The following is a 27,989-nucleotide window of genomic DNA, read 5'->3' on the forward strand; positions in this document are numbered from 1 at the left end:
CTATGCTTCGGCGCTTCCTGGCAGAGAAGCTCAAGCTCTGGATTCTTTGGGCAGAAAATGTATCTGGCCTCTATGCTCATCTCCCGCATACAATGTTACCCAGCTCTACATGAGCCTTTACTTGCAGAACTTGGTGTGCAGTATATCTGATTTGGCAGACTGTTACAAGTCTCGATTGAGCCCTTGGACTGCTGCCGAGTCCCCTCTAGCTGAAGGTCAGGAAGACTGCAACCAGGGGCAGGTGAGTTATTTTTAGCCAAGCAGAGTCCACTGGGCAAGAGATGATCATTGGAGTTGGACAAGCAAAAGGAGTGCTGCGTGATACTGCAGTATGGATCGCTGAGCAGGACTGGAGACTGGAGCATCAGGCAGACTAGGACACTGCTGGGCTGACTGAAGACTGGAGTGCTGAAGGCTGGAACACTGGGCAGGCTGAAGACTGGAATGACAAGGAAAAGAATCTGAGTAGGAGACCTTGGCAGGTTCAGGAAAGGGAGCCCATGACAAACCGCAGCAAAGGCAATGCGGAAGTGATCCGTCTGCTTTAAATACCCTCAGCCCAGTGAGGTCATCATTCTTTAGGTTGCTGGTGCTAAAAGTGCCTCTTCAGCGTGCGCATCCACCAAATCCAGCTCCCACTGGTGTGGTACCATGGGCAGGGAGCTGGTTCGAAGAACGCTTTAGGGCGCAGGAGGCAGATGCTCTGGGCCTCAAAGATGTCGCAGGAGGAGCTGGATGAGTTGGGGGGATCCAGTCACAGCCCTGACAGACTCTCTCCTATTGGAGCAGGCCAAATCTCTTTGTCAGCTGGTCAAGAAGCAGACAATACGTGTAAGTTGTTGGCCAGGGGTGCTTACGATACCTTTCAATGGGGCATCCCACATCTCTGCCCAGAGTATATAGATGCGCAGATCCCCAGCAGAGATTGGCAGATGCCACGTGCTGAGGGGATTAACCTTTTTGGAGAGAAAGCAGAGGAGATCTCTGTCCTCATCAAGAAACACACTGACACCTTTGACACTCTCTCCCGCTTCTCATCCAGGAGGTTTTTGAGCAAGTCAAAGAGGGGTCTCTACTACACAGAAACGTCGGTATGCTCCTTCTCACCAGCCTCAGCAGGCTCAGATCCAGTGCACTTGTTCTTGTCAACAGTGTGTGTCCAAGGCCCAGCCAGTTCCCCAGTGAAATCAAAGGATGAGTAACTGTCCAGGATGACCTACCGGTGGGAGGGTTGCTAAGTTTTTTCCAGGAAAGATGGTCACTTGTAACACCAAACTGGTAGATTCTTCAAATAGTCCGTCTCGGTTACGCCTTGCATTGCCAGCAGAGACCAACAAATTGCCCACCGATAGCGTTTCACCTCAGCTCTCATTACAAGGAGGTACTTGCAGAGTAGCTCTCTACCCTTCTAAGGCCCACACAGTCGAGCCCATTCCACCAGGGAAAAAAGAGAAGGGATTCTATTCCAGGTGCTTCCTTGTGCCACAGAAAATGGTGGGATAGGTCCCATCGTAGATCTAAGGGCCCTGAACAAATTCCTGGTCAAAAAAAAGTTCAGGATGTTTTCTCTTGGCACCCTTCTCTCCATGATTCAGGAAAATGATTGGCTATGCTCTCTGGACTTAAAGGAAGCCTATACTCACATTCCAGTATTTCTAGGCCACAGGAATTATCTCAGATTTTGGCTGGGAACACGCCATTTTCAGTACCATATGTTACTATTTAGCCCTGCGTCAGCTCCCATTGTTTTCACAATGTCTAGCAGTAGTTGCAGCGTCGCTATGCAGACTGGGAGTCCATGTGTTTCCTTATCAGGATGATTGCCTGGTGAAGAGCACGTTGGAAGATTGCTCTCAGGAGTCCATGCGGAGAACTGTTTGGGTCCTGGAGCTATTTGTGCTATGAGTTTGTGTTGTTGGGCAGACTGGCTGGACCGTACCGGTCTTTATCTGCCATCATTTACTATGTTAACTATATATAAGTACATAAGTAGTGCCATACTGGGAAAGACCAAAGGTCCATCTAGCCCAGCATCCTGTCACCGACAGTGGCCAATCCAGGTCAAGGGCACCTGGCACGCTCCCCAAACGTAAAAACATTCCAGACAAGTTATACCTAAAAATGCGGAATTTTTCCAAGTCCATTTAATAGCGGTCTATGGACTTGTCCTTTAGAAATCTATCTAACCCCTTTTTAAACTCCGTCAAGCTAACCGCCCGTACCACGTTCTCCGGCAACGAATTCCAGAGTCTAATTACACGTTGGGTGAAGAAATATTTTCTCCGATTCGTTTTAAATTTACCACACTGTAGCTTCAACTCATGCCCTCTAGTCCTAGTATTTTTGGATAGCGTGAACAGTCGCTTCACATCCACCCGATCCATTCCACTCATTATTTTATACACTTCTATCATATCTCCCCTCAGCCGTCTCTTCTCCAAGCTGAAAAGCCCTAGCCTTCTCAGCCTCTCTTCATAGGAAAGTCGTCCCATCCCCACTATCATTTTCGTCGCCCTTCGCTGTACCTTTTCCAATTCTACTATATCTTTTTTGAGATACGGAGACCAGTACTGAACACAATACTCCAGGTGCGGTCGCACCATGGAGCGATACAACGGCATTATAACATCCGCACACCTGGACTCCATACCCTTCCTAATAACACCCAACATTCTATTCGCTTTCCTAGCCGCAGCAGCACACTGAGCAGAAGGTTTCAGCGTATCATCGACGACGACACCCAGATCCCTTTCTTGATCCGTAACTCCTAACGCGGAACCTTGCAAGACGTAGCTATAATTCGGGTTCCTCTTACCCACATGCATCACTTTGCACTTGTCAACATTGAACTTCATCTGCCACTTGCACGCCCAATCTCCCAGTCTCGCAAGGTCCTCCTGTAATCGTTCACATTCCTCCTGCGACTTGACTACCCTGAATAATTTTGTGTCATCGGCGAATTTAATTACCTCACTAGTTATTCCCATCTCTAGGTCATTTATAAATACATTAAAAAGCAACGGACCCAGCACAGACCCCTGCGGGACCCCACTAACTACCCTCCTCCACTGAGAATACTGGCCACGCAATCCTACTCTCTGCTTCCTATCTTTCAACCAGTTCTTAATCCATAATAATACCCTACCTCCGATTCCATGACTCTGCAATTTCTTCAGGAGTCTTTCGTGCGGCACTTTGTCAAACGCCTTCTGAAAATCCAGATATACAATATCAACCGGCTCCCCATTGTCCACATGTTTGCTTACCCCCTCAAAAAAATGCATTAGATTGGTGAGGCAAGACTTCCCTTCACTAAATCCGTGCTGACTTTGTCTCATCAGTCCATGTTTTTGTATATGCTCTGCAATTTTATTCTTAATAATAGCCTCCACCATCTTGCCCGGCACCGACGTCAGACTCACCGGTCTATAATTTCCCGGATCTCCTCTGGAACCCTTCTTAAAAATCGGAGTAACATTGGCTACCCTCCAGTCTTCCGGTACTACACTCTATTTTAGGGACAGATTGCATATTTCTAACAGTAGCTCCGCAAGTTCATTTTTTAGTTCTATTAATACTCTGGGATGAATACCATCAGGTCCCGGTGATTTACTACTCTTCAGCTTGCTGAACTGACCCATTACATCCTCCAAGGTTACAGAGAATTCGTTTAGTTTCTCCGACTCCCAAGTACCATCTGCTCCCGGTTTAACAATTGGAGTTCATTGGAGCCCTGCTAGACACACAGGCATGAGCCTATCTCCCTGCTGAGAGCGGTCGCTGTAGTCGCTCTGGCCACTCGGGTTTGAACCAGTCAACAGGTTATGGCTTGGCAGATGTCAAAGTTGCTGGGCCACATGGCCTCCACAGTGCATATTGCACCCATGGCACATCTTCACATGAGAATTGCGCAATGGATTCTAGCTTCCCAATGGTGTTAGGCCCCCAGGAACCTAGCAGATTTCTTCTGAATGACACCAGAGTTGGTTCAGTCCCTTCTCTGGTGGTCAGTTCAAACCAATTTGATGATGGGACTTCCATTCCAAATTGCTGAGCCCCAGAAGGTTCTGACAATGGATGCGTTCTGCCTGGGGTGGGGAGCTCATGTAGATGGGCTTCACACCCAAGGTGCTTGGTTAGCTCAGGTATCAGATCTTCAGATCAACCTCCTAGAGCTACGGGCAATCTTGGAGTGCTCTGAAGGCTTTCAGAGAAAATCTGTTCAACCAAATTGTACTCATTCATGTGGACAATCAAGCTTCAATGTATTACACCAACAAACGCGGTACTGGATCATACCCTCTGTGTCAGCAGTCCATCTAGATGTGGCACTGGGCTGTCTAGAACAGGATAGTTCTCAGGGCCATATATCTGTTGGGCAAATCCAGCATCCTGACCAACAGAACGAGCAGGGTCACGCAGCCACATGAGTGGTCTCTCAGTATGAGTATTACCTGAGAGGTCTTATGAGCGTGGGGCACCCCCTTGGAGGATCTCTTCACCACACAGCTCAATCACAAAGTCCCCTCAGTACTGTTTCAGGATCAGGGCACATGATAGACTAGCGTCGGATGCCTTCCTTCTTCACTGGGGGAATGGTCTTCTGTATGCATATCCTCCCATCCCTCTCGTAGGGAAGACTTTGCTGAAACTCAAGCAAGACTGAGGAACCATGATTGTGATTGCTCCTTATTGGCTCAGGCAGATTTGATTCCCTCTTCTTCTGGAGTTATCCTCCAAAGAACCTTGGAGATTGGAGTGTTTTCTGAATTTCATCAGGCAGAACAAGGGATCTCTTGTGCATCCGAACCTCCTGGCCCTCAGAGCCTGGATGTTGAGAGCTTAGAACTTGCTTCCTTGCATCTTCCTGAGGGTGTCTCCATGGTGTTGCTGGCTTTCAGGAAAGATTCCTCTAAGAGGTGTTACTCTTTTAAATGGAGGAGGCTTGCTGTTTTTGAGGGCAAGGCCCTAGATCTTATTTCTTTCCCTACACAGACCCTGCTTGAATACCCTCTTCATCTCTCTGAGTCTGGTCTTAAGACTAACTCCGTAAGGATTTACCTCTGTGCAGTTAGTGCTTACTTACCATTGCTGTGTGGATGATGAGCTCATCTCTGGACTGCCTGTAGTTATTCACTTCATGAGAGGTTTGCTGTTGAAAAACTCCCCTGTCAGAGCTCTTCCTGTGTCACGGGACCTCAACGCCATCCTTACCCAGCTGATGAAAGTTCCTTTTGAGCTGCTCTTCCTGTCATCTGAAGTACTTGACCTGGAAGGTTTTGTTTTTGGAGGCTGTTACTTCAGTTCACAAGGCCAGTGAACTTCAGGCCCTAATAGTGGATCTTACACTAAATTTCATCAAAACAGAGTAGTCCTCTACACTCACCCTAAGTTCCTGCCTAAGATGGTGAAGTTCCATCTAAACCAGTCGATCGTTCTTCAGACATTTTTTCTCAAACCTCATGCCCATCCTGGCGAGAGCGCACTGCACACATTAGACTGCAATCGAGCGTTAGTGTTTTACTTCTAGCAGACTAGGCCTTACAGACAGTCCACCCAGCTTTTTGCTTCTTTTGATCCCAACAGGGTTGGGGTCGCCATCAGGAAATGCACAGTCTCCATTTGGCTAGCAGATTGCATTTCTCTTACTTAAGCTCAGGCTGCACTGACTCTTGAGGATCATGTCAAGGTTCATAATGTCAGAGCCATGGCTTCGTTGGTAGCCTGCTTGAGGTCAACCTGTATAGAAGAATTTTCAAGGCTGCAACATGGTTATTAGTCCACACATTCACATCTCACTATTGCCTAGAACATGATAATCAAGACGATCTTCGGTTTAGACAGACAGTTATTCAGAATTTATTTGGTGCCTAGAATCCACCCCCCTAGTCTCATTTTGTTCTGTTCCAGGTTGCACTCTCACACAGTATGTATATAGTTTCAGGTTGATTACTATTTTGACCTCGCCTTTGCGAGGTCCTATTGTCCTACTGTTTTTTCTGTGACCTTGTAGCTAGGGATTCCCACATGTGAGAATATGGCCTGCTTGTCCTTGGAGAAAGAAGGGATTCTTACCTGTAGCAGGTATTCTCCAAGGACAGCAGGCCATTCATTCTCACATTGACCTTCCACCTCCCTTTGGATTTGTCTCCTGTACTGATAACTGTACCATTGTACTGCTGGTCCCGTGCTTTTGCGGTGGGCAGGAAGGGACTCTCACATGCATGGTGGGGACGCTGGTGCATATCTTAAAGCTGTACTACCCTATTTCAATTATTCTGTGTTGGGTGATGTGGATTATGTCGCCCAAATGTGAGAATGAATGACCTTCTGTCCTTGGAGAATACTTGCTACAGTACAGGTAAGTATTCCTGCTTTATCTGAGGACAAGCAAGATAGTAATTCTCACAGCATGGGTGATATTGACGAGCTCATGTGGGATGCTTTACAGTGTGCCACTTCTTGCCTGCCACTGTTTTGGGACTGTATCTGCCGAGCTGGTTGGACATATATCAGTGGAGCTCGCCTCAATGTGACATTTTCTATAAATGTATGCTTTTGTAAGTTGTGTTTTTTTTTCTTTGTGTCCTATCACTTTTTTGCAGTACCTTTTTTTTCCCCATTAGCATCTTAGTTTTTTGTTGGGTTTCAAGTTTCCCTTATTTATTGGCATTGCCCAGTGTAAGACTTGCAGGGACCTCAGACTTCTGATCAGGGTAGTCATTTGATTTCTTAGCAGCTATTTAGGAGCAATATATCTCGAAAAAAAAGCATCCAGGCTTTAAGATGGGCACCTGGTGCAACAGGACCATATCTATACCTAATACCCATAACTGGTGCCTGCATTCCTAGAGTTCGACCATTTTCCCTCTCGTCATAAATTGCGCTCATTGATGTCCAAGAGTTTTCATTGTTGAGAGAAGCAGCATGAATGTATTTTTGGTGCTGAGAAGTCTGGTCTATTATCACTGGAATTAGGAGCATTGATCTTCATGGTTCCTGGGGATGCATTGACATCAGGAGTTCACTGTTCATCTTCAACAGCCATTGGGACCATTCATCTTCTGTGTCTTGCCCTAAGAAGAGGATTAGTTCTTAATTTCATCAATTCTGAGGGTTTTAGATGTTGAATGCCAGATGCAGGCCGGGTTACTTCAACAGCGCCTCATTGGAGTCCAGTGTCACAAGCATTGAACTTGCTAGTGTCCTCAAAATGTTCTAATGTGAAGATTTAAGCATTTTCCCTGGTATTAGATGGGTGTAACAGCCTCCAAGGGCCTGAGATATGACCCCCGATACTCGTCAGGTGACTCAGGAGGATATGTCGGCTGCTACTGTTTTTCTTATTCCTTTGTTGATGGTTGTCTTTGAGGAGCGACTCACAAGGATATTTAATGAGTGGATGGAGTTCTACTTTGCTTGGCACAGTGTTTCAGCTTCAGTGTTGATGTAGAGAGACATCCAGCGGGCTCTCGAGACTCTCATGTTGCCTATAGGGGGATGCATTGACACCGACACCTCAAAGGGCCTTGAAATTGATCTACTGCATTTCTGATCTCCAGTGCATTTGAGGAGAAAGCTTCACCAAGGCATTGGAGACCCTTTGTGTCTTAATTCCCACTTCCAAGACAGACGATAAACAGTAGACTTGATTAATAAGATCAGTGTGTTTTATAATTCAGAAAGCCTTTATTGTGTGCAACCACAAACACCCAATGTGGCTATGTTTCAGGGAACCTGTATCAGGGGTGCATAAACTATAAAACATAAGAAATAGATATTGTTGATGTCGTCTGATTTCACAAACCTTGAAAAAAAACATAACATCAAAAATGTGTTGAATCTCGCAAAATTATCCAACTATCCATCAATTTTCTGTAAACAAACATAAGACACTTGAGGAAATGCTGTATGATGTGACCCAGAAAAGCATATAAGCATGTTTATACATTTAATTTGGGGCAAGAATTAGATTGGACCAACTGCCATTAAATTCCTCCTAGAGGAAATTGAAGGATAAATCTCTTGTAGAACACTCCATTGAAAGATTTCTGATTTTATTACATTTTTACTTGAATTTATCATGGAGGGGGGGATATTGATTTGAAGCTATTACAAATGGAGCAACGGTATTTTTAGGTTAATATTATTGCTCTAAATGGACTTAATCAAGAAATTGACTTGGGATTTTTCTTTTAATTTTATATACTTGTATGGCTATATGTTGATGTATAGAAAAGGGATATAGTGATACCAGTTTTTGCTCTGCCCGAGAAACCATTCCTGGTGGTTTGATGGTGTGACCCAGAAGGGTTGTGATTCATAACATTTTAATGTAACGATTTATGAAGTCAACTTTTTTTTTTTTGTCCATTTGATCTGTTTAGCTAATTTATAGGCCCTTTTACTAAACTGTGGCATTTTTTCTACTTACTACGTTTTAACACAAAAATTAATGTGTGGCAGGTGGAAAGCCTTTGTGGTAAATGCTGGGGGTGTGCCCTGCATCTGCCCTGTATTTACTGCACAGGGAAGAGTTACTGCATGGCATGGCAGCACATTACATGTGGTGCCTTATAGGACAGGTGTTTCCATGCTATCAGGTACTTCATGTAATGCAGTGCTGGGCCACAGTAAATAGACTGCTGTGGTGGCGCTGCACACCTCCACCCCCGCATATTTGCTCCTGAGTCCGTTCCCCCAAGTTGGAAACCATTCTCTGCCCCCCACTCCCCTCCTCCAGGTAGGTCCTGGGAGAGGGGAGTGGGTTAGAGTGTAGGCCCCTGCAGGGGCTCGATGTTATGTCAAGAGAACCTGGATTTTCAATGGGGTATGTGAGGAGCATCAGGGTTGAGATTGGAGTTTGCTGGCAGTGTTGAAATTGCGATTGTGAGGGGGAATTGGAAAGGGAGGGGCTGACCTTGGTAGAGGGGTTTGAAAGGCCAGGGAGTTGAGCTGTGGCAGTTTAAAGAGGTCTGCAGTAGTGATACTGGACTGCTGATAGCACAGCTGCAGTTACTGCCACCTCAGTAAGTTCAGATGTGCGATTGATAGTTGTGATAGCTAGTGCATGGTACCAAGCCATACACTAGCTGTCACAGCTGTTCTCACTGGCTGATGTCATGCAGATCTTGCCCACTTTGTGTTAGACAGCTAACAAAAGATTTTTAATGCAAAGGCTTCTGTATATTATCATCATAGCTAAGAGCTTTGATTCAAGGCCTGACTTTGGTTCAGGATCTAAAATGAGAGAAAACCTTACAGGCCCATGACTCTAACCTGAACTCCAGTGTGACTGCAGAACGTATGATCTGTTGTGACACTGTCATGCAGCAGAATGAGGAAAGGGTGTAGGTGGAAAGACAGACTAACATCATTTGACAACATGGTGGTCATAGATGTTCTGCAGTTGACAGAACAAGATAATTCCTCAGGAAAATGACCTAGCTTTCTAAGAAAAGGTAGTCCATTATATTATTAGCATGAGATTGAAGGGGGGCAGACTCAAGAAAAATGTCAGGAAGTATTTTTTTCACGGAGAGAGAGTAGTGGATGCTTGGAATGCCCTCCCGCAGGAGGTGGTGGAAATGAAAACGGTAACGAAATTCAAACATGCGTGGGATAAGCATAAAGGAATCCTGTGCCTAAGGAATGGATCTTCAGGAGCTTAGTCAAGATCGGGAGGCAGGGCTGTGGTTGGGAGGCGGGGATAGTGCTGGGCAGACTTATACAGTCTGTGCCAGAGCCGGTGGTGGGCAGCGGGACTGGTGGTTGGGAGGCGGGGATAGTGCTGGACAGACTTGTACGGTCTGTGCCAGAGCTGGTGGTTGGGAGGCAGGGCTGGTGGTTGGGAGGTGAGGATAGTGCTGGGCAGACTTATACGGTCTGTGCCAGAGCCGGTGGTTGGGAGGAGGGGCAGGTGGTTGGGAGGCGGGGATAGTGCTGGGCAGACTTTATACGGTCTGTGCCCTGAAGAGCACAGGTACAAATCAAAGTAGGGTATATACAAAAAGCAGCAAATATGAGTTATCTTGTTGGGCAGACTGGATGGACGTGCAGGTCTTTTTCTGCCGTCATCTACTATGTTACTATGTAAGTAAATAATAGCTATTAGCATTTCCAAGAAGAACTAATCAACTCATTACCATAGTCAATCAGTGTTAACCATTATATTAGCATATATCCAAGTCATTGTAATTCATGGAAGCCACATTGTGCCTGCATTTGTTGGGAAATGTGTGTAGAAATGAACCATAAATAAATAAATGGGATTATTGTCAGATTACCTATGTATGACCTGTTATGTTATAAGTGAGTGTACTTCCAATTTCAATAGGGAGAGACATCACAGCCAGTACCTTTGTGCAAGCAGGGCTGCTCTCCCATGAGAAACCATTGGCAAGTAATAATAGAAGAATTGTCCTTCTTGTAAGGAATAAATCCTATTGCTTTCTCATAAGTAGTCTTGAGTCTTTTATATCTGCAAATTGGCTTTGCCTGGTAATTTGGGGTGGAGGCGAAAAAGAACCTAAATAAAACATTAGAGACTCATACCCAGAGAACACGTATGTGTAGCTGTGGTACTGTACTCCCATAAGCAATTGACTGTACAAATATTTTGAGAATAATAAATAAAAGTATTTGATTGCTTATATGTTCTTTGAAGTCTCAGATACAGCAGTACTTTTGTATAGCAATGTTCCGTACTCCCAGTGAGATATCACTGATCTGCTAATTGTACAAATACTTGATAAGAAATAAGGTATCTAATTAAATTCCTAAAGAGATGCAGCCTTGGGTGATGTATTTCTTCCTAGGTATTGGTGGGTGGACCACCATATTAGGAAGGATAAATTCACCCTAAATAATTCACTTCCTTTTTAGCACAGAATACCCCATGTTAGCTGCTTAATGCAGCTTAGTAAAAAGGCCCCTTAATTTTATCGTGTAATTTTATAGAGTAGTCTTGTATCATAAAAGGCATCACTGTAGCATCCTTAAATATGCGATGTGATTTAATTATCCAGATTAAATAATAGGATGAGATTTGATTTATAATTAATTTTATAATTAATTGAATATAACCTTTCCTGTAACCTGATGAGGTTATGCAACATAATTTTTGATTGAAGAAATGGGGTTTTAGAATTTCATTGCTTTAAGTAAAAGGGATATAGTGTTATGAACTTGAAATACTGCCTTTCTGTGATACAACCAAAGCAATTTATATATTCTATGCAGGTACTTTCTCTGTCTTGGGGCTCACAATCTATTTTTGTACCTGGGGCACCCAGGGTCGCAAGGAGCCACAGTGGGATTTGAACCTAGTTTCCCAGGTTGTCAGTTCACTACACTTACCATAAGGCTACTCCTAAGTAATTTGGAAGCAACACCTGGTAGCATTAGCACAGTATCATTGTGCATAAATCAGATTTGTGAACTAGTACAGCATTTTAGGAGTTGCTTTATTATATTTTTGACAACTCTAATATGGAATGAGTTAAGGGAGATTTCTCATCAGAAGAATATACCTCAAAGTTCATTTAGGGATTTGGTTTGCAATTAGTAATTTTTAATAACTACATAATCTGTTGCCATTTTCATTTTTTAATTGATTTTAAACTTTGCAGTTCTCTTTAGTGGACATTATAATTACTTGTCACAGTATTGAAATTAGGATAGCAAACTGTCTTGTCAGCATTTGTTGTATGTAGTAAAGGTTTTCTGAATTACTAGCAAGACCACTGTATCTTTTTTTTTTTTTTTTTTTTGTCCAATTTTATTAAAATTTTGGTCATAACTTACAAACAGATAAGATGGTTATACACACCAGTGGACTGAAACAACTGTCACCTCTTTCAAGCCCCAGCTCCCACCCCCCCCCCCCACCCATCCCATCTCATCTCAGATTAATAGAGCAAGCTATATTTATTCTCCAGAAGGCCTTGGTTCTTATGGAAGACCAATGTATTTTATAAAGTCTGCTGTTTTATTGACTGTGTTGGTGTGTGGACCTTGCTTCTGTATTTCTCACTCAGGCCCAAGGTCTGATTTCAGTGACAGTAGGTGGAGAGACAGGGAAAGGGTCTGATTTCAGTGTCAGTGGGTGGAGAGACAGGCAAAGACCCAAACTACTTCTCCAGAGTGTTTCCTGGGTTTGACTGTGAGCACTCCTGGGACTCTAATTATGAGCCAGATGTTTAATCTAAAGAGGGCTCATTAGAACCATCTTCCCCGCAAGACAGAAGAAAATCTCCCCTGTAGGAGCTCTTATTCATTGATATATTTTTTAAGGGAAATGGCTGAGTCTGTGCCATTTAAGTCATGTCACAGCTTATGATGTTGGAGCTATGGCAGCATCAGTCTTTGCAAGGCTGAAACATGAATATGTTCGTACATTCACAACCCACTATAGATTTGAGCAGCCAGTCCTCCAGAATCTCTTTGGGGATTAATTCTAACTCCATCTCCTATAGGTCCATTTCTTTTCTGTTCCAGGCTGCCGTTGAACAAGAAAAAAAAGAAAAGAATAGATGTAAACTATTTAAAAAGCTAGTTAGCACCAAAACTTTGTTGATTTTTGGTATTTGCCTGCTGCAGCTCCTTATTTTTCCTTTTTCTGTTTAAGGCAAGCCTGTAGCTAGGGAGTCCCCAGGCTGTGTGAGAGCTTGCTATCCTGCTTGTCCTCTGAGAAAACCATGTTACTTATTTGTAGCAGGCATTCTTGGTGGACAGCAGGATACAAGTCCTCATATACCCACCCGCATCCCTAAGGAGTTGTATTGTACTAAGGCTAAGCATATTGAGGTGGTCCCTTATGAGAACTGTAAGTTGGAAGTGGCATCCATGAGTGGTGGAGTGACTCAAAAGCTCTAGCTATTTTTAAAGATGGAGAAGCTTCCCACAGGGGTTCCATTGGTGACATCACCTATGCTATGAGGATGTGTGTCCTGCTGTCTATGGAGAACACCTTCTACAGGTAAGTAACTTTTGTAACCTGAGTGTTACATGCTCATGTAGATTGTAAAATTACCCAGGGGTATATATGCATATAAGTAGGTGTGTTTTAAAGCATAACGCCTGTTTTTATCTGATAGTTCTGGAGGTGGCGAACAGGCAGATTGGGTGAGACCAGCACCTGTACATGCATTTTCTCTGAGGACAAGCAGGCTCTCATATTCTCATGTGTGGGTAGACGCCGATCCATGGTGTATGGTCTGGCATTTATGCCCAAGTAATAAAAACACAAAAGAGCTTTGTGAAGCGTGAGCCGTGCTCCACTGTGCATGAGTGAGTGCCTTCCCGCCTGCTGTGAGAACGCGGTTTCCTCGGTTTTGTTTTCTCCGCAAGAAGAGAGGCTGCACTTTTTTTGGTGTCTCTTCACAGGTTTGGTCTTTTGAGCTTTTTGAATGCTTTCAGCCTTTTTACATTAAAAAAAAAAAAAAAAAGAAAAGAGAGAAAAAGTCCCTTTGTTTTTATGAGTTTCTTTTGACCCGCTTTTAAGTTTTCTTTATTTTTCGATGTGGGCTGCCTTTAGGCCCCGACTCCAATCAGAAACTCACTTTTTTGTGCCTTTGCCCCTTTTTCAGGCAGCATTGAGCTGTTTGATTTGGCCAGCGAGGTCTTCCTGTCCATGTCCATGAAGACTCTGTGACAGTGTTGTACCCGGTGCAGATGGACCATCTTGGGAAAAGACTCCCATTCTTGGTGTCTGCAGTGTCTTGGGCCCAACCGTAGCCCTGCTAACTGTGTTCTCGGTCTTCGAATAAAGAAGAGGGCCCAGGTTTCCCGGGAGGCTCAATGCGAGAAGATTTTTGGAGCCAGGTCCGAATCCTCGACGTTGGCTTCAAGGTTGGAGGCATCGACGTCAAGTGTCGCACCAGTATCGGGAGTATCGATTAAGCATGGCTGATTTGAGACCTGTAGACACTGGGAACAGTGAGTCATCGAGTGGGTCTCCACATATCTCTATGCCTCCTGCTGTGCATGCTCACCGGGACCGTCCATCATCGGACCTGACCCCGAGGCGACATGAGGATTTGACATCGTCTTTCTCGGCACTGAGGGGCATGTTTTGATGTGCTTCGGGCGAGGGCTAAGAAGCACTATCACTGGTCATCCTCGATACACGGTGCTGGGAGCTTGGTGGCTCTGAGGGACACAGCATCTGAGAAGTGTTGGCGCCAGGAGGACTGCTCTCTCTCCATCCAGGACGTGCCGATGCAATTGTCTCCAAGCAGCTGAGATCCTGCTTCTGTATGGGCCCCAGTGGTTCTGCAACCTATGCCTCAGCTGATGCCCCAGCTTTGCCTGATGTTAGCCCTCAGTGAGCGCACCCGTGCCTTTCTCCCTGAACTTCTGGATGGCCTCATGCAGCGATGTGCTACAGTATCAGAGGTGCTTGCACCTGCCATACCTCCCGCTGCGGCCCTTCCTGATACTCAGACTGTGGTGTGGAATCCAACACTGGCATCACTTGTTGTCCCAGTGTCGACTGCCACCCAGGCTGGCACCCCTCCGACATCAGTGGAGGAAGCTTTGCTGGTGTCGAGGTGGGAGCCATTCTCTCGACGCCACTCTTGGACATGGTTCCTCAGCATCGAGGCAGTCTGGGTCTCGGTCATCTTGTAGAGAGATTTTATCAGACACCGAGGAGGAGCGCTCATGGGAATCAGAGGAGGATCTCAGATACTTTTCCTCTGACGAGTCTTATGGGATCCCTTCTGAGCCCTCTCCACCACCTGAAAGCCTCTCCCATCTTTTGTGGGGGAAATGGCTGAGGTTGTTCCATTCCCTGTAGAAGTGAAAGATGAGCCCAGGGCCAAGATGCTTGAGGTCCTGGACTAAACTTCCCCTCCTAAAGAGGCAGTGATGGCTCCTCTCCACAAGGTACTCAAGGCAGTCCTCATTAGGAACTGGGCATCCCTTCTGTTGGTCCCTGTTGTCCCTATGAAGATTGACACCCAGTACCAGATCCACAATGAGCCTGGGTTTATGAGACCTCAGTTGCCTCATGACTCTATGGTTGTGGAATCTGCTCTCAAAAGAGCCAGGAATACTAGGGACTTTGCTCTTGTACTAAAAGTTCTGAAGCTGTGCTGGACAGACTTCTATGGTCTGTGCCCTGAGAATGGGAAGGACAAATCAAACTTGAGTATACATATAAGGTATCGCATACCATGTAAAATGAGTTTATCTTGTTGGGCAGACTGGATGAACTGTACAGGTGTTTGTCTGCCATCATTTACTGTGTTACTATATGCCTCGGCTCCTCCAGGCAGAGAAGCTAGAACCCCAGATTCTTTTGGGAGAAAGATGTACCAGGCCTCTATGCTCATCTTCCGCATTCAGTTATACCAGCTCTTCACAAGTGTTTACTTGCGGAACTCGGTGAGACAGCTGTCTGACGTGGTCGATACGCTCCCTCCGAACCAGGCCAAGCCTTTTCGCCATTTGGTCAAGCAGCAGAAGGCGTGTCGAAAGTTCTTGGCCAGGGTCACTTACGACACTTTTGATATGGCATCCAGGATCTCTGCTCAAAGTATAGCAATGTGCTGACTCATGGCTGCGTGTTTCTGACTTGGAACATTCTGTTCAGCAGAGGTTGGTGGATGCCCCTTGCCGGGGGGGGGGGGGGGGGGGGGGATAGTCTTTTTGGCATGAAGGTTGAGGAGGTCGCTGACCAGATCAAGGAACACACTGATACCATCTCTTGTCTCTCCCGCCTTCTGCATCTACTTCCTCATCTAGGAGGTTTTTTGCCAAGTCAGGGAGTGGTCCCTACTACTACTGTAGGCGTAAGTACAGTCCTTTGGCTCGCCAGTCTGCTGAGGCTCAGCCCCAGCGCGCTCGTTCTCGTCAACAGTGTGCGCCTAAGGCCCCAGCTGTTCCCCAGTCAAAGCAAGGGACAAGTTTTTGACTCACTCCAGCAGAGCATAGCTGCAGTACAAGTGTTCATTCCGGACAACTTGCTGGTTGGGGGGAAGGGTAAAATTTTTTCACCAAAGGTGACCTCTCATAACCTCCGACTGATGGGTTCTTCAAATAGTCCATCTCGGATACACCCTCAATTGGCATTCCAAACCTCCAAAATTCCCACCAAGTGCTCATTCATTCAGCTCTCAGCACGGCAGGCACTTGCAGAGGAACTGTCCGCCATTCTGAAGGCCCATGTGGTTGAACCCATTCCACTAGGGGAAGAAGGGCAGGGATTCTATTCCAGGTAATTCCTTGTGCAAAAAAAGACAGAGGGAATGCGTCCCCTCCTAGACCTAAGGGCCCTGAACAAATTTCTAGTCCGAGAAAAGTTCAGGATGGTTTCCCTGGGCATCCTTCTCCCAATTATTCAGAAAAATGATTGGCTGTGCTCGCTGGATGTAAAGGACACATATACTCATATCCCGATACTTGCTGCCCACCTGAAGTATCTTTGATTTTGGCTGGGAACGCTTCACTTTCAGTACTGTGTGTTGCCTTTTGGCCTTGTGTGAGCTGCTAGGGTCTTCACTAAGTGTCTAGTGGTAGTCGCAGCATCACTGCGCAGACTGGAAGTCCATGTGTTCCTGTATCTCGACGATTGGCTGGTGAAGAGTACCTCAGAGGGTAGTGCTCAGGAGTCCATGCGGATGACTATTCGGGTGCTTAAGCTACTAGGGTTCGTTTTAAACTACCCCAAGTCCCATCTACATCCTGTCCAGAAATTGGAATTCATAGGAGCCCTGCTCGATACATAGAAGGTTCGAGCCTATCTCCTGGAGGCCAGAGCAGACAATCTAGTCTTGCTGGCGTCCAAGCTTCGTGCCTCTCAGCAGGTGACAGCTCAGCAGATGTTGAGATTGCTGCACCACATGGCCTCCACAGTGTGCGTTACATCCATACCACGTCTTCATGTGAGACCAGCTCAATGGATCTTGGCTTCTCAGTGGCATCAAGCCAGGGAAAACCTGGAAGATATCATCTAAGTGTCCCCAGAGCTTGCTCGCTCTCTCCAGTGGTGGACAATTTGATCCAATTTGACTCTGGGACTTCCATTCCAAATTCCTCAGCCACAAAAAGTGCTGATGACAGATGCATCTCTTCTGGGATGGAGAGCTCATGTTGATGGGCTTCACACTCAAGGAACTTGATCCCTCCAGGAAACTAATCTTCAGATCAACCTCCTGGAGGTTAGAGCAGTCTGGAATGCTTTAAAGGCTTTCAGAGATCTGTTGTCCTGCCAAATTATTCTAATTTAAACAGGCAATCCGGTTGCAGTGTATTATATCAGCAAGCAGGGGGGCACTGGATCACACTCTCTGTGTCAGGAAGTTGTCCGGAAGTGGCATTGTGTGTGCCAGCATTCTTGTTCCTTCGAGCCACTTATGTGACGGGCTCAAACAACACCCTGGCCGACAGATTGAGCAGAATAATGCAACCACGTGAGTGGTCTCTTCACATTGGCATGACCCAAAAGATCTTCCGAGCGTGGAACACCCCCTCAGTGGACCATTTTGCCTCTCAGATCAACCACAAGGTCCTTCAGTTCTGTTCCAGGCTTCAGGCCCACGACAGACTAGCGTCAAACGCCTTCCTCAGTTGGGTGACAGGTCTCCTGTACAGTGGGGGAAATAAGTATTTGATCCCTTGCTGATTTTGTAAGTTTGCCCACTGACAAAGACATGAGCAGCCCATAATTGAAGGGTAGGTTATTGGTAACAGTGAGAGATAGCACATCACAAATTAAATCCGGAAAATCACATTGTGGAAAGTATATGAATTTATTTGCATTCTGCAGAGGGAAATAAGTATTTAATCCCTCTGGCAAACAAGACCTAATACTTGGTGGCAAAACCCTTGTTGGCAAGCACAGCGGTCAGACGTCTTCTGTAGTTGATGATGAGGTTTGCACACATGTCAGGAGGAATTTTGGTCCACTCCTCTTTGCAGATCATCTCTAAATCATTAAGAGTTCTGGGCTGTCGCTTGGCAACTCGCAGCTTCAGCTCCCTCCATAAGTTTTCAATGGGATTAAGGTCTGGTGACTGGCTAGGCCACTCCATGACCCTAATGTGCTTCTTCCTGAGCCACTCCTTTGTTGCCTTGGCTGTATGTTTTGGGTCATTGTCGTGCTGGAAGACCCAGCCACGACCCATTTTTAAGGCCCTGGCGGAGGGAAGGAGGTTGTCACTCAGAATTGTACGGTACATGGCCCCATCCATTCTCCCATTGATGCGGTGAAGTAGTCCTGTGCCCTTAGCAGAGAAACACCCCCAAAACATAACATTTCCACCTCCATGCTTGACAGTGGGGACGGTGTTCTTTGGGTCATAGGCAGCATTTCTCTTCCTCCAAACACGGCGAGTTGAGTTCATGCCAAAGAGCTCAATTTTTGTCTCATCTGACCACAGCACCTTCTCCCAATCACTCTCGGCATCATCCAGGTGTTCACTGGCAAACTTCAGACGGGCCGTCACATGTGCCTTCCGGAGCAGGGGGACCTTGCGGGCACTGCAGGATTGCAATCCGTTATGTCGTAATGTGTTACCAATGGTTTTCGTGGTGACAGTGGTCCCAGCTGCCTTGAGATCATTGACAAGTTCCCCCCTTGTAGTTGTAGGCTGATTTCTAACCTTCCTCATGATCAAGGATACCCCACGAGGTGAGATTTTGCGTGGAGCCCCAGATCTTTGTCGATTGACAGTCATTTTGTACTTCTTCCATTTTCTTACTATGGCACCAACAGTTGTCTCCTTCTCGCCCAGCGTCTTACTGATGGTTTTGTAGCCCATTCCAGCCTTGTGCAGGTGTATGATCTTGTCCCTGACATCCTTAGACAGCTCCTTGCTCTTGGCCATTTTGTAGAGGTTAGAGTCTGACTGATTCACTGAGTCTGTGGACAGGTGTCTTTCATACAGGTGACCATTGCCGACAGCTGTCTGTCATGCAGGTAACGAGTTGATTTGGAGCATCTACCTGGTCTGTAGGGGCCAGATCTCTTACTGGTTGGTGGGGGATCAAATACTTATTTCCCTCTGCAGAATGCAAATAAATTCATATACTTTCCACAATGTGATTTTCCGGATTTAATTTGTGATGTGCTATCTCTCACTGTTACCAATAACCTACCCTTCAATTATGGGCTGCTCATGTCTTTGTCAGTGGGCAAACTTACAAAATCAGCAAGGGATCAAATACTTATTTCCCCCACTGTATGTTTATCCTCCGATACCTCTAGTAGGAAAAACTTGAAACTCAAGCAAGACTGCGGAACCATAATTCTGATTGCGCCTTACTGGCCGAGACAGATTTGGTTCCCTCTTCTTCTGGAATTATCCTCTGAAGAACCGTAGCGATTGGAGTGTTTTTTTACCCTCATCACTCAGAACGAGGTTTGCTTTTACATCCCAACCTCCAGTCTCTGGCTGTCACTGCTTGGATGTTGAGAGCTTAGAATTCACTTCCTTGGATCTTTTGGAGGGTGTCTTCCGGTTTTGCTGGCTTCAAGGAAAGATTCCACTGTGATGTTCTTTTAATGGAGGAGGTTTGCCATCTGGCATGAGAGCAAGGCCCTAGATCCTCTTACTTGTCCTACATAGACCCTGCTTGAGTATCTTCTACACTTGTCAGAGTCTGCTCTCAAGACCAACTCCGTAAGGGTTCACCTTAGTGCAATTAGTGCTTATCAACATGTAGAAGGTAAGCCTATCTCTGGACAGCCTTTAGTTCGCTTCATGAGAGGTTTGTTTTTCAAAGCCCCCTGTCAAACGTCCACCAGTGTCATGGGATCTCAACGTCATTCTCATCCAGCTGATGAAAGCTCCTTTTGAGCCACTGAATTCCTGCTTTCTGAAGTACTTGACCTGGAAGGTTGTTTTCTTGGTGGCTGTTACTTCAGCTCATAGGGTCAGTGATCTTCATGCCTTAGTAGTGGATGCAACTTATATTAAGTTTCATCACAACAGAGTAGTCCTCCGCACGCACCCTAAGTTCCTGCCAAAGGTGATGTCTGAGTTCCATCTGAACCAGTCGATTGTCTTGCCAACATTCTTTCCCCGACCTCATTCCCATCCTGGTGAAAGCAGCTTGCACACCTTGGATTGCAGGAAAGCATTGTCCTACTATGTGGAGCAGACAAGGCCCCACAGACAGTCCACCCAGCTTTTTGTTTCTTTTGATCCCAACAGAATGAAGGTTGCTATCGAGAAAGGCAGCATCTCAATTTGGCTGGCATTTCCTTCACTTATGCCCAGGCTTGGTTGGCCTTAGATGGTCATGTCAAGGCTCATAATGTCAGAGCCTTGGCTCAATCAGTAGTCCACTTGAGGTCAGCCTCCATTGAAGAAATTTGAAAAGCTGCAACTTGGTCTTTAATCCACACATCTCATTACTGCCTTGAGCAGGGTACCTTACACGACAGTCGGTGTTGCAGAATCTGTCTGGGGTGTAGAAACCAACTCTACACTCCTAGGCCTGTTTTGTTCCAGGCTGCACTCTCATTCAGATAAAGTTTCAGGTTAATCTGTGTAATGTCCTTGCCATTGCGAGGCCCAGTTGACCATTGTTTGTTGTTTTGGGTGAGCCTGGATGCTAGGGATTCTCCATGCATGAGAATATGCAAGCCTGCTTGTCCTCGGAGAAAGCGAAGATACATCTGTATTTTCCTTATTTTGCTTTAAAATTAAACTGAGGGAACTGCATTCTTGTGGCGGGCGGGAAGGCACTCACGCATGTGCAGTGGAGTGCGGCTCGTGCTTCACAAAACTGCTTTTTTTTAACTTGGGCATAAATGCCAGACCGGACGATGCAGATCGGCGTCTACCCACATGTGAGAATATGAAGCCTGCTATCCTAGGAGAATACCTGCTACAGGTAAGTATCTTCACTTTATATACACAGACTTGCCTCCCTGAAAGCTGCCACACAAGTTATACCTGTTCTTATGTAAATAATTTTATAAAGATGCATAGATGCAAAATGTGCCTATTTGTCTTGACTGTTTAAGCTCCCTTTTATAAAAAAAATACATTCAAAATATATAGGGGTTGAACTTTCAATAAACTGTACTATACTAATACTCGTTATGAAATGCTGATAGTTCCCTCTTCCCTCATCTCAAAGAAAGCTTCAATTAAATACAGAACAGTTCTATAAGCTGGTATCTGGAGAAGGGCACCTCTTGTGTCAAAGGCACCATTAATTGACATGCACATATTTGCACTTGGTTCTGTTCTATAGGATAGCGCCTAAGTGCCATAATGCCTAACTGCAAGGCTATAGGAGTGGAGGAGTAGCCTAGTGGTTAGTGCAGCAGACTCTGATCCTGGGGAACTGGGTTCGATTCTCACTGCAGCTCCTTCTGATTCTGGGCAAGTCACTTTAACCCTCCATTGTCCCAGGTACAAATAAGTACCTGTATATAATATGTAAACCGTAGTTGGAAAAACCACAGAAAAGCGGTGTATAAGTCCCATTCCCTTTCCTTTACATGTGGGTGGGCAATTGTCAAGTCTCCCGTTTTATGTGCATAGTTTTATAGAATGCTATAAATTTATGCACATCACTTGAGGACACCTAGGCATTCTAAATTACACCTGCCATTGACATGGCATAAGAGGCTTCGCCTAAACATGGGTATGCCAATGCTGACTTAGCCTAGTATTAATAACAGAATCGTAGTGCCAAAACAGCGTTATAGAATTGGAATTAAGCACCTTGCATTGGGGTTCCTAGACTGAAGCGCTAATTTATAGAATTATCTTGACGAAAATAATAGTAAAGTACGGAATCATATAACCTTTTTGTTTTGTTGATTTCTAGTATCCTCGGTTTAGCTTCCGCAAACTCTGGGCCTTCACAGGGCCAGGTTTTTTGATGAGCATTGCTTATTTGGATCCAGGAAACATTGAGTCTGATTTACAATCTGGAGCAGTGGCTGGATTTAAGGTAGGAAACCGAGTCCTTCAAAATGTATATTAAAACCTTCTTGCAAATTTTTTTTTAAACTTTCATCGTTATTGAACTTTTTTTTGTTGGTTTGGGGGGGGGGGAGTTTATTCATCCTCTCCTTAGCCCTTGAGAGAGTGGCTTTATATTTAAATATATTTTATTGATGTCACCAAACATAACGCAAACAATCTATAGCAAACAAAACGAATACTTAGCGTCAGCAGCAGATGTATCCAGAGACTTGTGGGTTGTGACCATCTACCAGCAGATGGAGATAGAGAGCGCTGAAACTGCACTGTCTTTATAGGATGGAATGCTCCATGGTCAGTCAGTATTCTCTATCTCCAGCAGGCGGATGGATGGTCTCTCACAAGCTCTTGGTCTCATCTGATGGTGGCTCCTGTTCTCTCAGATCAGTAGAGCTTAGGGGTTTCTGGCTGAGCAGTTCTGGGTTTAGGGGGTACACCTGGTCACCCAGGTCCCTCCCCTACCCTTCTCCCCTCTTCAGCCCATCCCTCCCTTCTCCTTCCTCACAGTAAAAAAAAAAAAAAAAAGTCAAAAACACAAAACAAAGGGAGGAATAGTGGCTTTTCACTAGCCTTTATTTTAGCTATGGCTGTTTCTTCGAAAGGGTGAGACTGCTGCTTTGGGCAGTTGGGTGTTTTAGCATCCTCCATTGCTCTGCCATAAGTCTCCAGAGTCTTGCCTGCAAGGACACCAGTTTCAACCTCCTCAGCACTGGAGTGAGTGTTGCCACAAGTTATATTTACTTTTGGAGAGCTGCATAAGGGCATTAACACAGCTAGAACTGGGTTCAGATCCCGTTGCAGCAGCTGTGCATGTTCTGTTTAGACCCAAACTATTGGCATGTGTGGGAAACTTGGACTGGGGTTTTCCTCAGCGCCCTCTGTGTCCCTGTGTTTTCTTCAGCCTGTTGCAGCTGTTTTGTTTTCTGGGGCATATGGAATCCTTACTGCATGTAAGATCCTGTGGCGATTCTTTGGCAGGCATAGTGGGCATCCCTTTAGTCCTTTCCTCTGTTCATTGCTTCAGCCTGCTGGTTTCGGGGGCTGAGTCCTGTAGAGGTGTTGCCTGTTCAGCCACAGAGTCTGCCTGTATTGTGGCACCTGTAAGCCTCTATGAGGATCTTGGTGATGTGCCACAGTGCAGCCGCTTTCTCCTGGCATCCTGATCCTCCGCTCTCCCCTCCCCTCCCTTGCAGAGACAATTCTTTTAAGTTTCAATACTGGTGATTTCCAGGCCTGAAGGGCTGGTTCCGGGGAGACGTGGAGGGCCATAATTGAAAGGGACGCCCAAGTTTTGCTGAGGACCTCCTCGCAAAATGTCCCGGCGAAGGGGCGGGGAAACCCGTATTATCGAAACAAGAGGGATGTCCATCTTTCGTTTCGATAATACGGTCGGGGATGCCCAAATCCTGAAATTTAGGTCGTCCTTAAAGATGGTCGTCCCTAGACTTGGTTGTTTCTGATTTTCGGTGATAATGGAAACCAAGGATGCCCATCTCAGAAACGACCAAATGCAAGCCTTTTGGTCATGGGAGGAGCCAGCATTCGTAGTGCACTGGTCCCCCTTACATACCCAGGACACCAACCGTGCACCCTAGGGGGCACTGCAGTGGACTTCATAAATTGCTCCCAGGTACATAGTTCCCTTACCTTGTCTGCTGAGCCCCCAAAACCCACTACCCACTACTGTATACCAGTACCATAGCCCTTACGGGTGAAGGGGGGCACGTAGATGTGGGTACAATGGGTTTCTGGTGGGTTTTGGAGGGCTCACATTACCACCACAAGTGTAACAGGTAGGGGGGGGATGGGCTTTGGTCTGCCTGCCTGAAGTGCACTGCACCCACTAAAACTGCTCCAGGGATCTGCATACTGCTGCGATGACATTTGAGGCTGGCACAAAATATTTTTAAAGATGTTTTTTGAGGGTGGGAGGGGATTAGTGACCACTGGGGGGAGTAAGAGGAAGTGATCCCCGATTCTCTCCAGTGGTCATCTGGTCAGTTTGGGCACCTTTTTGTGGCTTGGTCATAAGAAAAACAGGACCAGGTAAAGTCGTCCAAGTGCTTGTCAGGGACGCCCCTTTTTTTCCATTATGGGTCGAGGATGCCCATGTGTTAGGCATGCCCAAGTCCCGCCTTCGCTACACCTCCAACACACCCCCGTGAACTTTGGTTGTCCCTGCGATGGAAAGCAGTTGGGGATGCCCAACATCGGCTTTCGATTATGTAGATTTGGGCGACCCTGTGAGAAGGATGCCCATCTTCTGAATTGTATCGAAAGATGGACGTCCTTCTCTTTCGAAAATGAGCCTGATAATCTCCAGTCCCATAGATGTCTAAACTGAGCCAACCCTATAGTAATTATATAAACTAGGGATCCCAGACCACCCAGCTCTTTTCTTCTTATTAGAGTGGTTTTTGCTATTCTAGGATCTGTATTATTCCAAATAAAATTAAAGCCTTTTGCCATTGATCTCTGTAGAAATTTGAGGAGGCAGCGATTGAAAAAGGTACAGCAGCCTAGGGAGGATGTTCTTCCGAACTATGGCGATATAACCAAACCAAGAAAACTCCCACTTCTAGAAAACTCCCCCTTAGACAAGTCTCTCAAATATGCTCTTACTTTATTAAGGGGCGATAATTAGCTGTATAGAGTGATTATGGATCTCTAGTGACAAAGATTCCTATATATTGTAATTTTATAGGAAACTCACTTGAATGGGAAGTTGTCCTTAGTCCTCTTCCATTCATTGTTATGTATAGTGAGATTCATAGCTTTGGTTTTATCTGTTTGCTTTGAAGGCTGAGACTGACCCATATGCCTGCATCTCCTGCATAATTACTGGGAGGGACAGATAAGGTTTAGTGAGTGATAGAATAACATCTTCTCCAAACAATGATATTTTGTGGGACATCCTACCTATTTCTGTCCCAGCAACATCGTCTAAGTCCCTTATTCTCTATACAAAGGGCTCCATAACAAGGGCTAATAAAGGGGGAAACACGGGACATCCCTGCCTGGTACCTCTGCTTAACAAAACTAATTACAGGTATAGCCCCATTTGATTTTTAAATATGTCTGTGGGTTGGTATACAATACCCTGAGCTGTTATAAGTAACCCTGTCCCACCTCTAGTTTCTGCATAACGTCAATCATAAAGCCCCACTGAACGTGACTGACCGTGTTTTCAGCATCAACTGTAAGCAGTAAAGCAGATTGGTGTTCCACTGTAGCTGCCCATATCAAGTTTAGTACCTTTTTTTTTTTTTTTTTGTTGTTGAAATTATCTGTAATTTGGCACCCTGGAATAAACCTAGTGTTTTTCTGAGAATCTTTAAATCTAAGTTTATTAAGGATCTTGGGTGGTATGATCCACAGTTAGTTGGGTATCAGGTTTACATAAGTTTGTTTTACCAGCTGTGTTCATAGATTCGGGAAGTTGACCACAAAAAAACTAACCATTAGAGGGGCTAAATGATTTTTAAAATGTGTTATAAACATTGGAAACGTCATCAAGGCCCAGGGCCTTTGGTAGGCATTTTATTTATTTATTTGTTTATTTATTGGGATTTATTATTCGCCTGTATGAAGAGATTCGCCCAGTTACAGTTTAACATAAAGCTTACAATTTTGTTAACAGCATAACAATAGTAAAATAACCAAGTATAAATGTAAATACAATAAATGAGGTAAACTTGAAAACAGCAAAGTGAAACTTAATAATAGAACTACCTTGAAACAGTATAAAAAATATACAAATTCAAATACCAGAGATATAATACTAATGATACACCTAATAAGCGTGCATTAGAACATTCAACTAACAGAGATATGGTGCTAATGATTTTCTACAGTACACCTTACCATATAGCAGAGGGACCAAGTGCAGATATATGATGGGAACAAGATGTGTGGTACAGAGTCAGTTGGGATAATTAGATGGTTAGCTAAACTCAAGGCAAGTTAGTTCAGCGAGAGATAAGGAACTGATCTAAGTTACATTGCGTGTTGCAAGCTAGTCCGGGTGCAGAATGAGTGTATAGTCAGTCACCCTCTTCTTGAAGTAAAGGTAGTCTCGAGTTATATGTAGTCCCTCTGAGAGTAAATTCCATAGTAAGGGGGCCACTCCTGAGAAGACTCGCTGGCGGGTATCACATTGTAAAAATTTGTTTTGACAGGGTTACAGATACTGATGATCCTTGAGAGGACCCTAAAGGTCTCAATGGAGTGTAAAGGGCTAACTTATGCGTTAAATACTTTGGCCCATTTTGTCTGAGGACCTTGAAAATCAAACATACAGTTTTAAATTTAGCCCTGTAAGGAACTGGTTGCCAGTGTAGTTTTTGCAGGAAGGGTGTGATGTGGTCACGCTGCTTGCATCCTTCTATCAGTTGTGCTGCAGCATTCTGAATTAGTTGGGAGCTGATATAAACACTTTTTGCTTTGGCCAGTGTACAGGACATTACAGTAGTCTACTCGTGATATTATCAAGGCATGGCTTATTGTGGTCAGACTTGTCTTTTCAATATATGGAGAGAGAGATCATAGCTGCCGTCAGTGATGGAGACAATTTTTGAAGGTTGCTTGAATTTGCAGGATCAGAGTGAGTGATGAGTCTAGCAGTATCCCTGGATTCCTGACCTATGATTTTAGGGGGAGTTCATACTTCCCAAAAGGTATTTTGAAGTTTAGGTATTTGTCCACTTGTGTTTCGTACCCAAAAACTCTCTCTTACTTGGGTTCAGGCAGAGTTGTTTGTTTGCCCGTTCCTGAGTTGCAGTTAGGCAGGCAGTCAGTTTACCCAGAGCTATGGTTAGATCTGGGTCAGTGGGTATGAGTAATTGCACATCATCAGCATAGATGTAGAATTTTGTGTCCATTGACCGAAGCAACTCAGCCAGAGGTAGATATTAAATAAAATGGGAGACTATATGGATCCCTGTGGTACCCTGCAGTTCAGTGCCTAAGGTAATGATGTGCTGTTGCTGAACAGAACTGATTGTTGTCTCTCTGTCAAATAGGATTTGAACCAAGTAAATACTGTGCCACTGATTCCTGTTTCTGCCAGTCTTGTAAGCATGATATAATCCATGGTGTTGAAGGCTGCTGAGAAATCCAGCAACACTAGTATTGAGGCAGATCCCCTATCACGGTTTCTGTGCATATCATCAAGAAGGGACACAAGAACTGTCTCTTCATACCCAGGTCTGAAGCCAAATTGACAGGGGTCTAGCCAATTACTTTCAATTAGCCAGTCTTTGAATTGACTGTAGACTGTCCGTTTTATAAGTTTTGCCAGGAAAGGAGTGTTAGAGACTGGTCGGTCGTTTTCAAGCTTGTCCTGGTACATTGAGCTCTTTTTCAGTAGGGGACACACCACAGCTCTTTTTAGTGTTGTTAGCGGCTGCCCTTCCATAAGAGGAGTGTATAATTTTAGTGGCTCCTTCAGTGAGGCCTGTTTCTGCTGATTGTACATTATTTGCTGGGCAGGGATCAAGGGGGCAGGTTGTAGGCCTTTCAGTTTATTTTCAAGAGCTTCCTCTGTGACCTGGTCGAATGAGTAGGAGCTTTGATGAGACTGTCTCCAGGTGGAGACCTTTAATTTTATTGGCAAACTGGCAAAATCATTGTTGGTTAGTTGTGATTGGGAAGGCTGGTTATGTTGTGGGGTTTGCAGTAGGCTGTTTACTATTTTAAATAGCTGCTTGGTTCTATGTGTTGAGAAAAATATTGTTTTTTGGCTGTTGTTAAGGCCTGGTGGTACAATGCCATGTGTTTCTTACAGTTGAGTCTCTCCAACTAGGTGAGATTTTCACCTTTTTCTTTCAAGTTGTTGTCCTTGACACTTAACAATCCGTAGTTCTGAGGAGAACTGCGGGGAACGTTTGTGGAACATAGGACCTTCTTTAGAGGGGCCGGTTTTTTTTCTAATGCCATTGCCAGTGGAGGACTGGCCTAGTGGTTAGAGCACCGGTCTTGAAATCCAGAGGTGGCCGGTTCAAATCCCACTGCCACTCCTTGTGATCTTGGGCAAGT

The 27,989-nt window shown here is 45.1% G+C and overlaps 1 protein-coding gene across 3 annotated transcripts in view; it reads left to right on the plus strand.

Annotated features, from left to right (window-relative positions):
- Positions 1 to 27,989, plus strand: part of SLC11A2 (solute carrier family 11 member 2) — a 319,640-nt gene that overhangs the window by 84,062 nt on the left and 207,589 nt on the right. For all 3 annotated transcript variants that reach the window (XM_030198289.1, XM_030198288.1, XM_030198291.1), the window contains one exon: positions 21,796 to 21,921. In XM_030198289.1, coding sequence (XP_030054149.1) covers positions 21,796 to 21,921 — 126 coding nt within the window. The remainder of the gene's footprint in view (positions 1 to 21,795; positions 21,922 to 27,989) is intronic.

The sequence above is a fragment of the Microcaecilia unicolor genome, chromosome 3 (assembly GCF_901765095.1).
Source record: "Microcaecilia unicolor chromosome 3, aMicUni1.1, whole genome shotgun sequence".
In the NCBI taxonomy this organism is placed as follows: domain Eukaryota; kingdom Metazoa; phylum Chordata; class Amphibia; order Gymnophiona; family Siphonopidae; genus Microcaecilia; species Microcaecilia unicolor.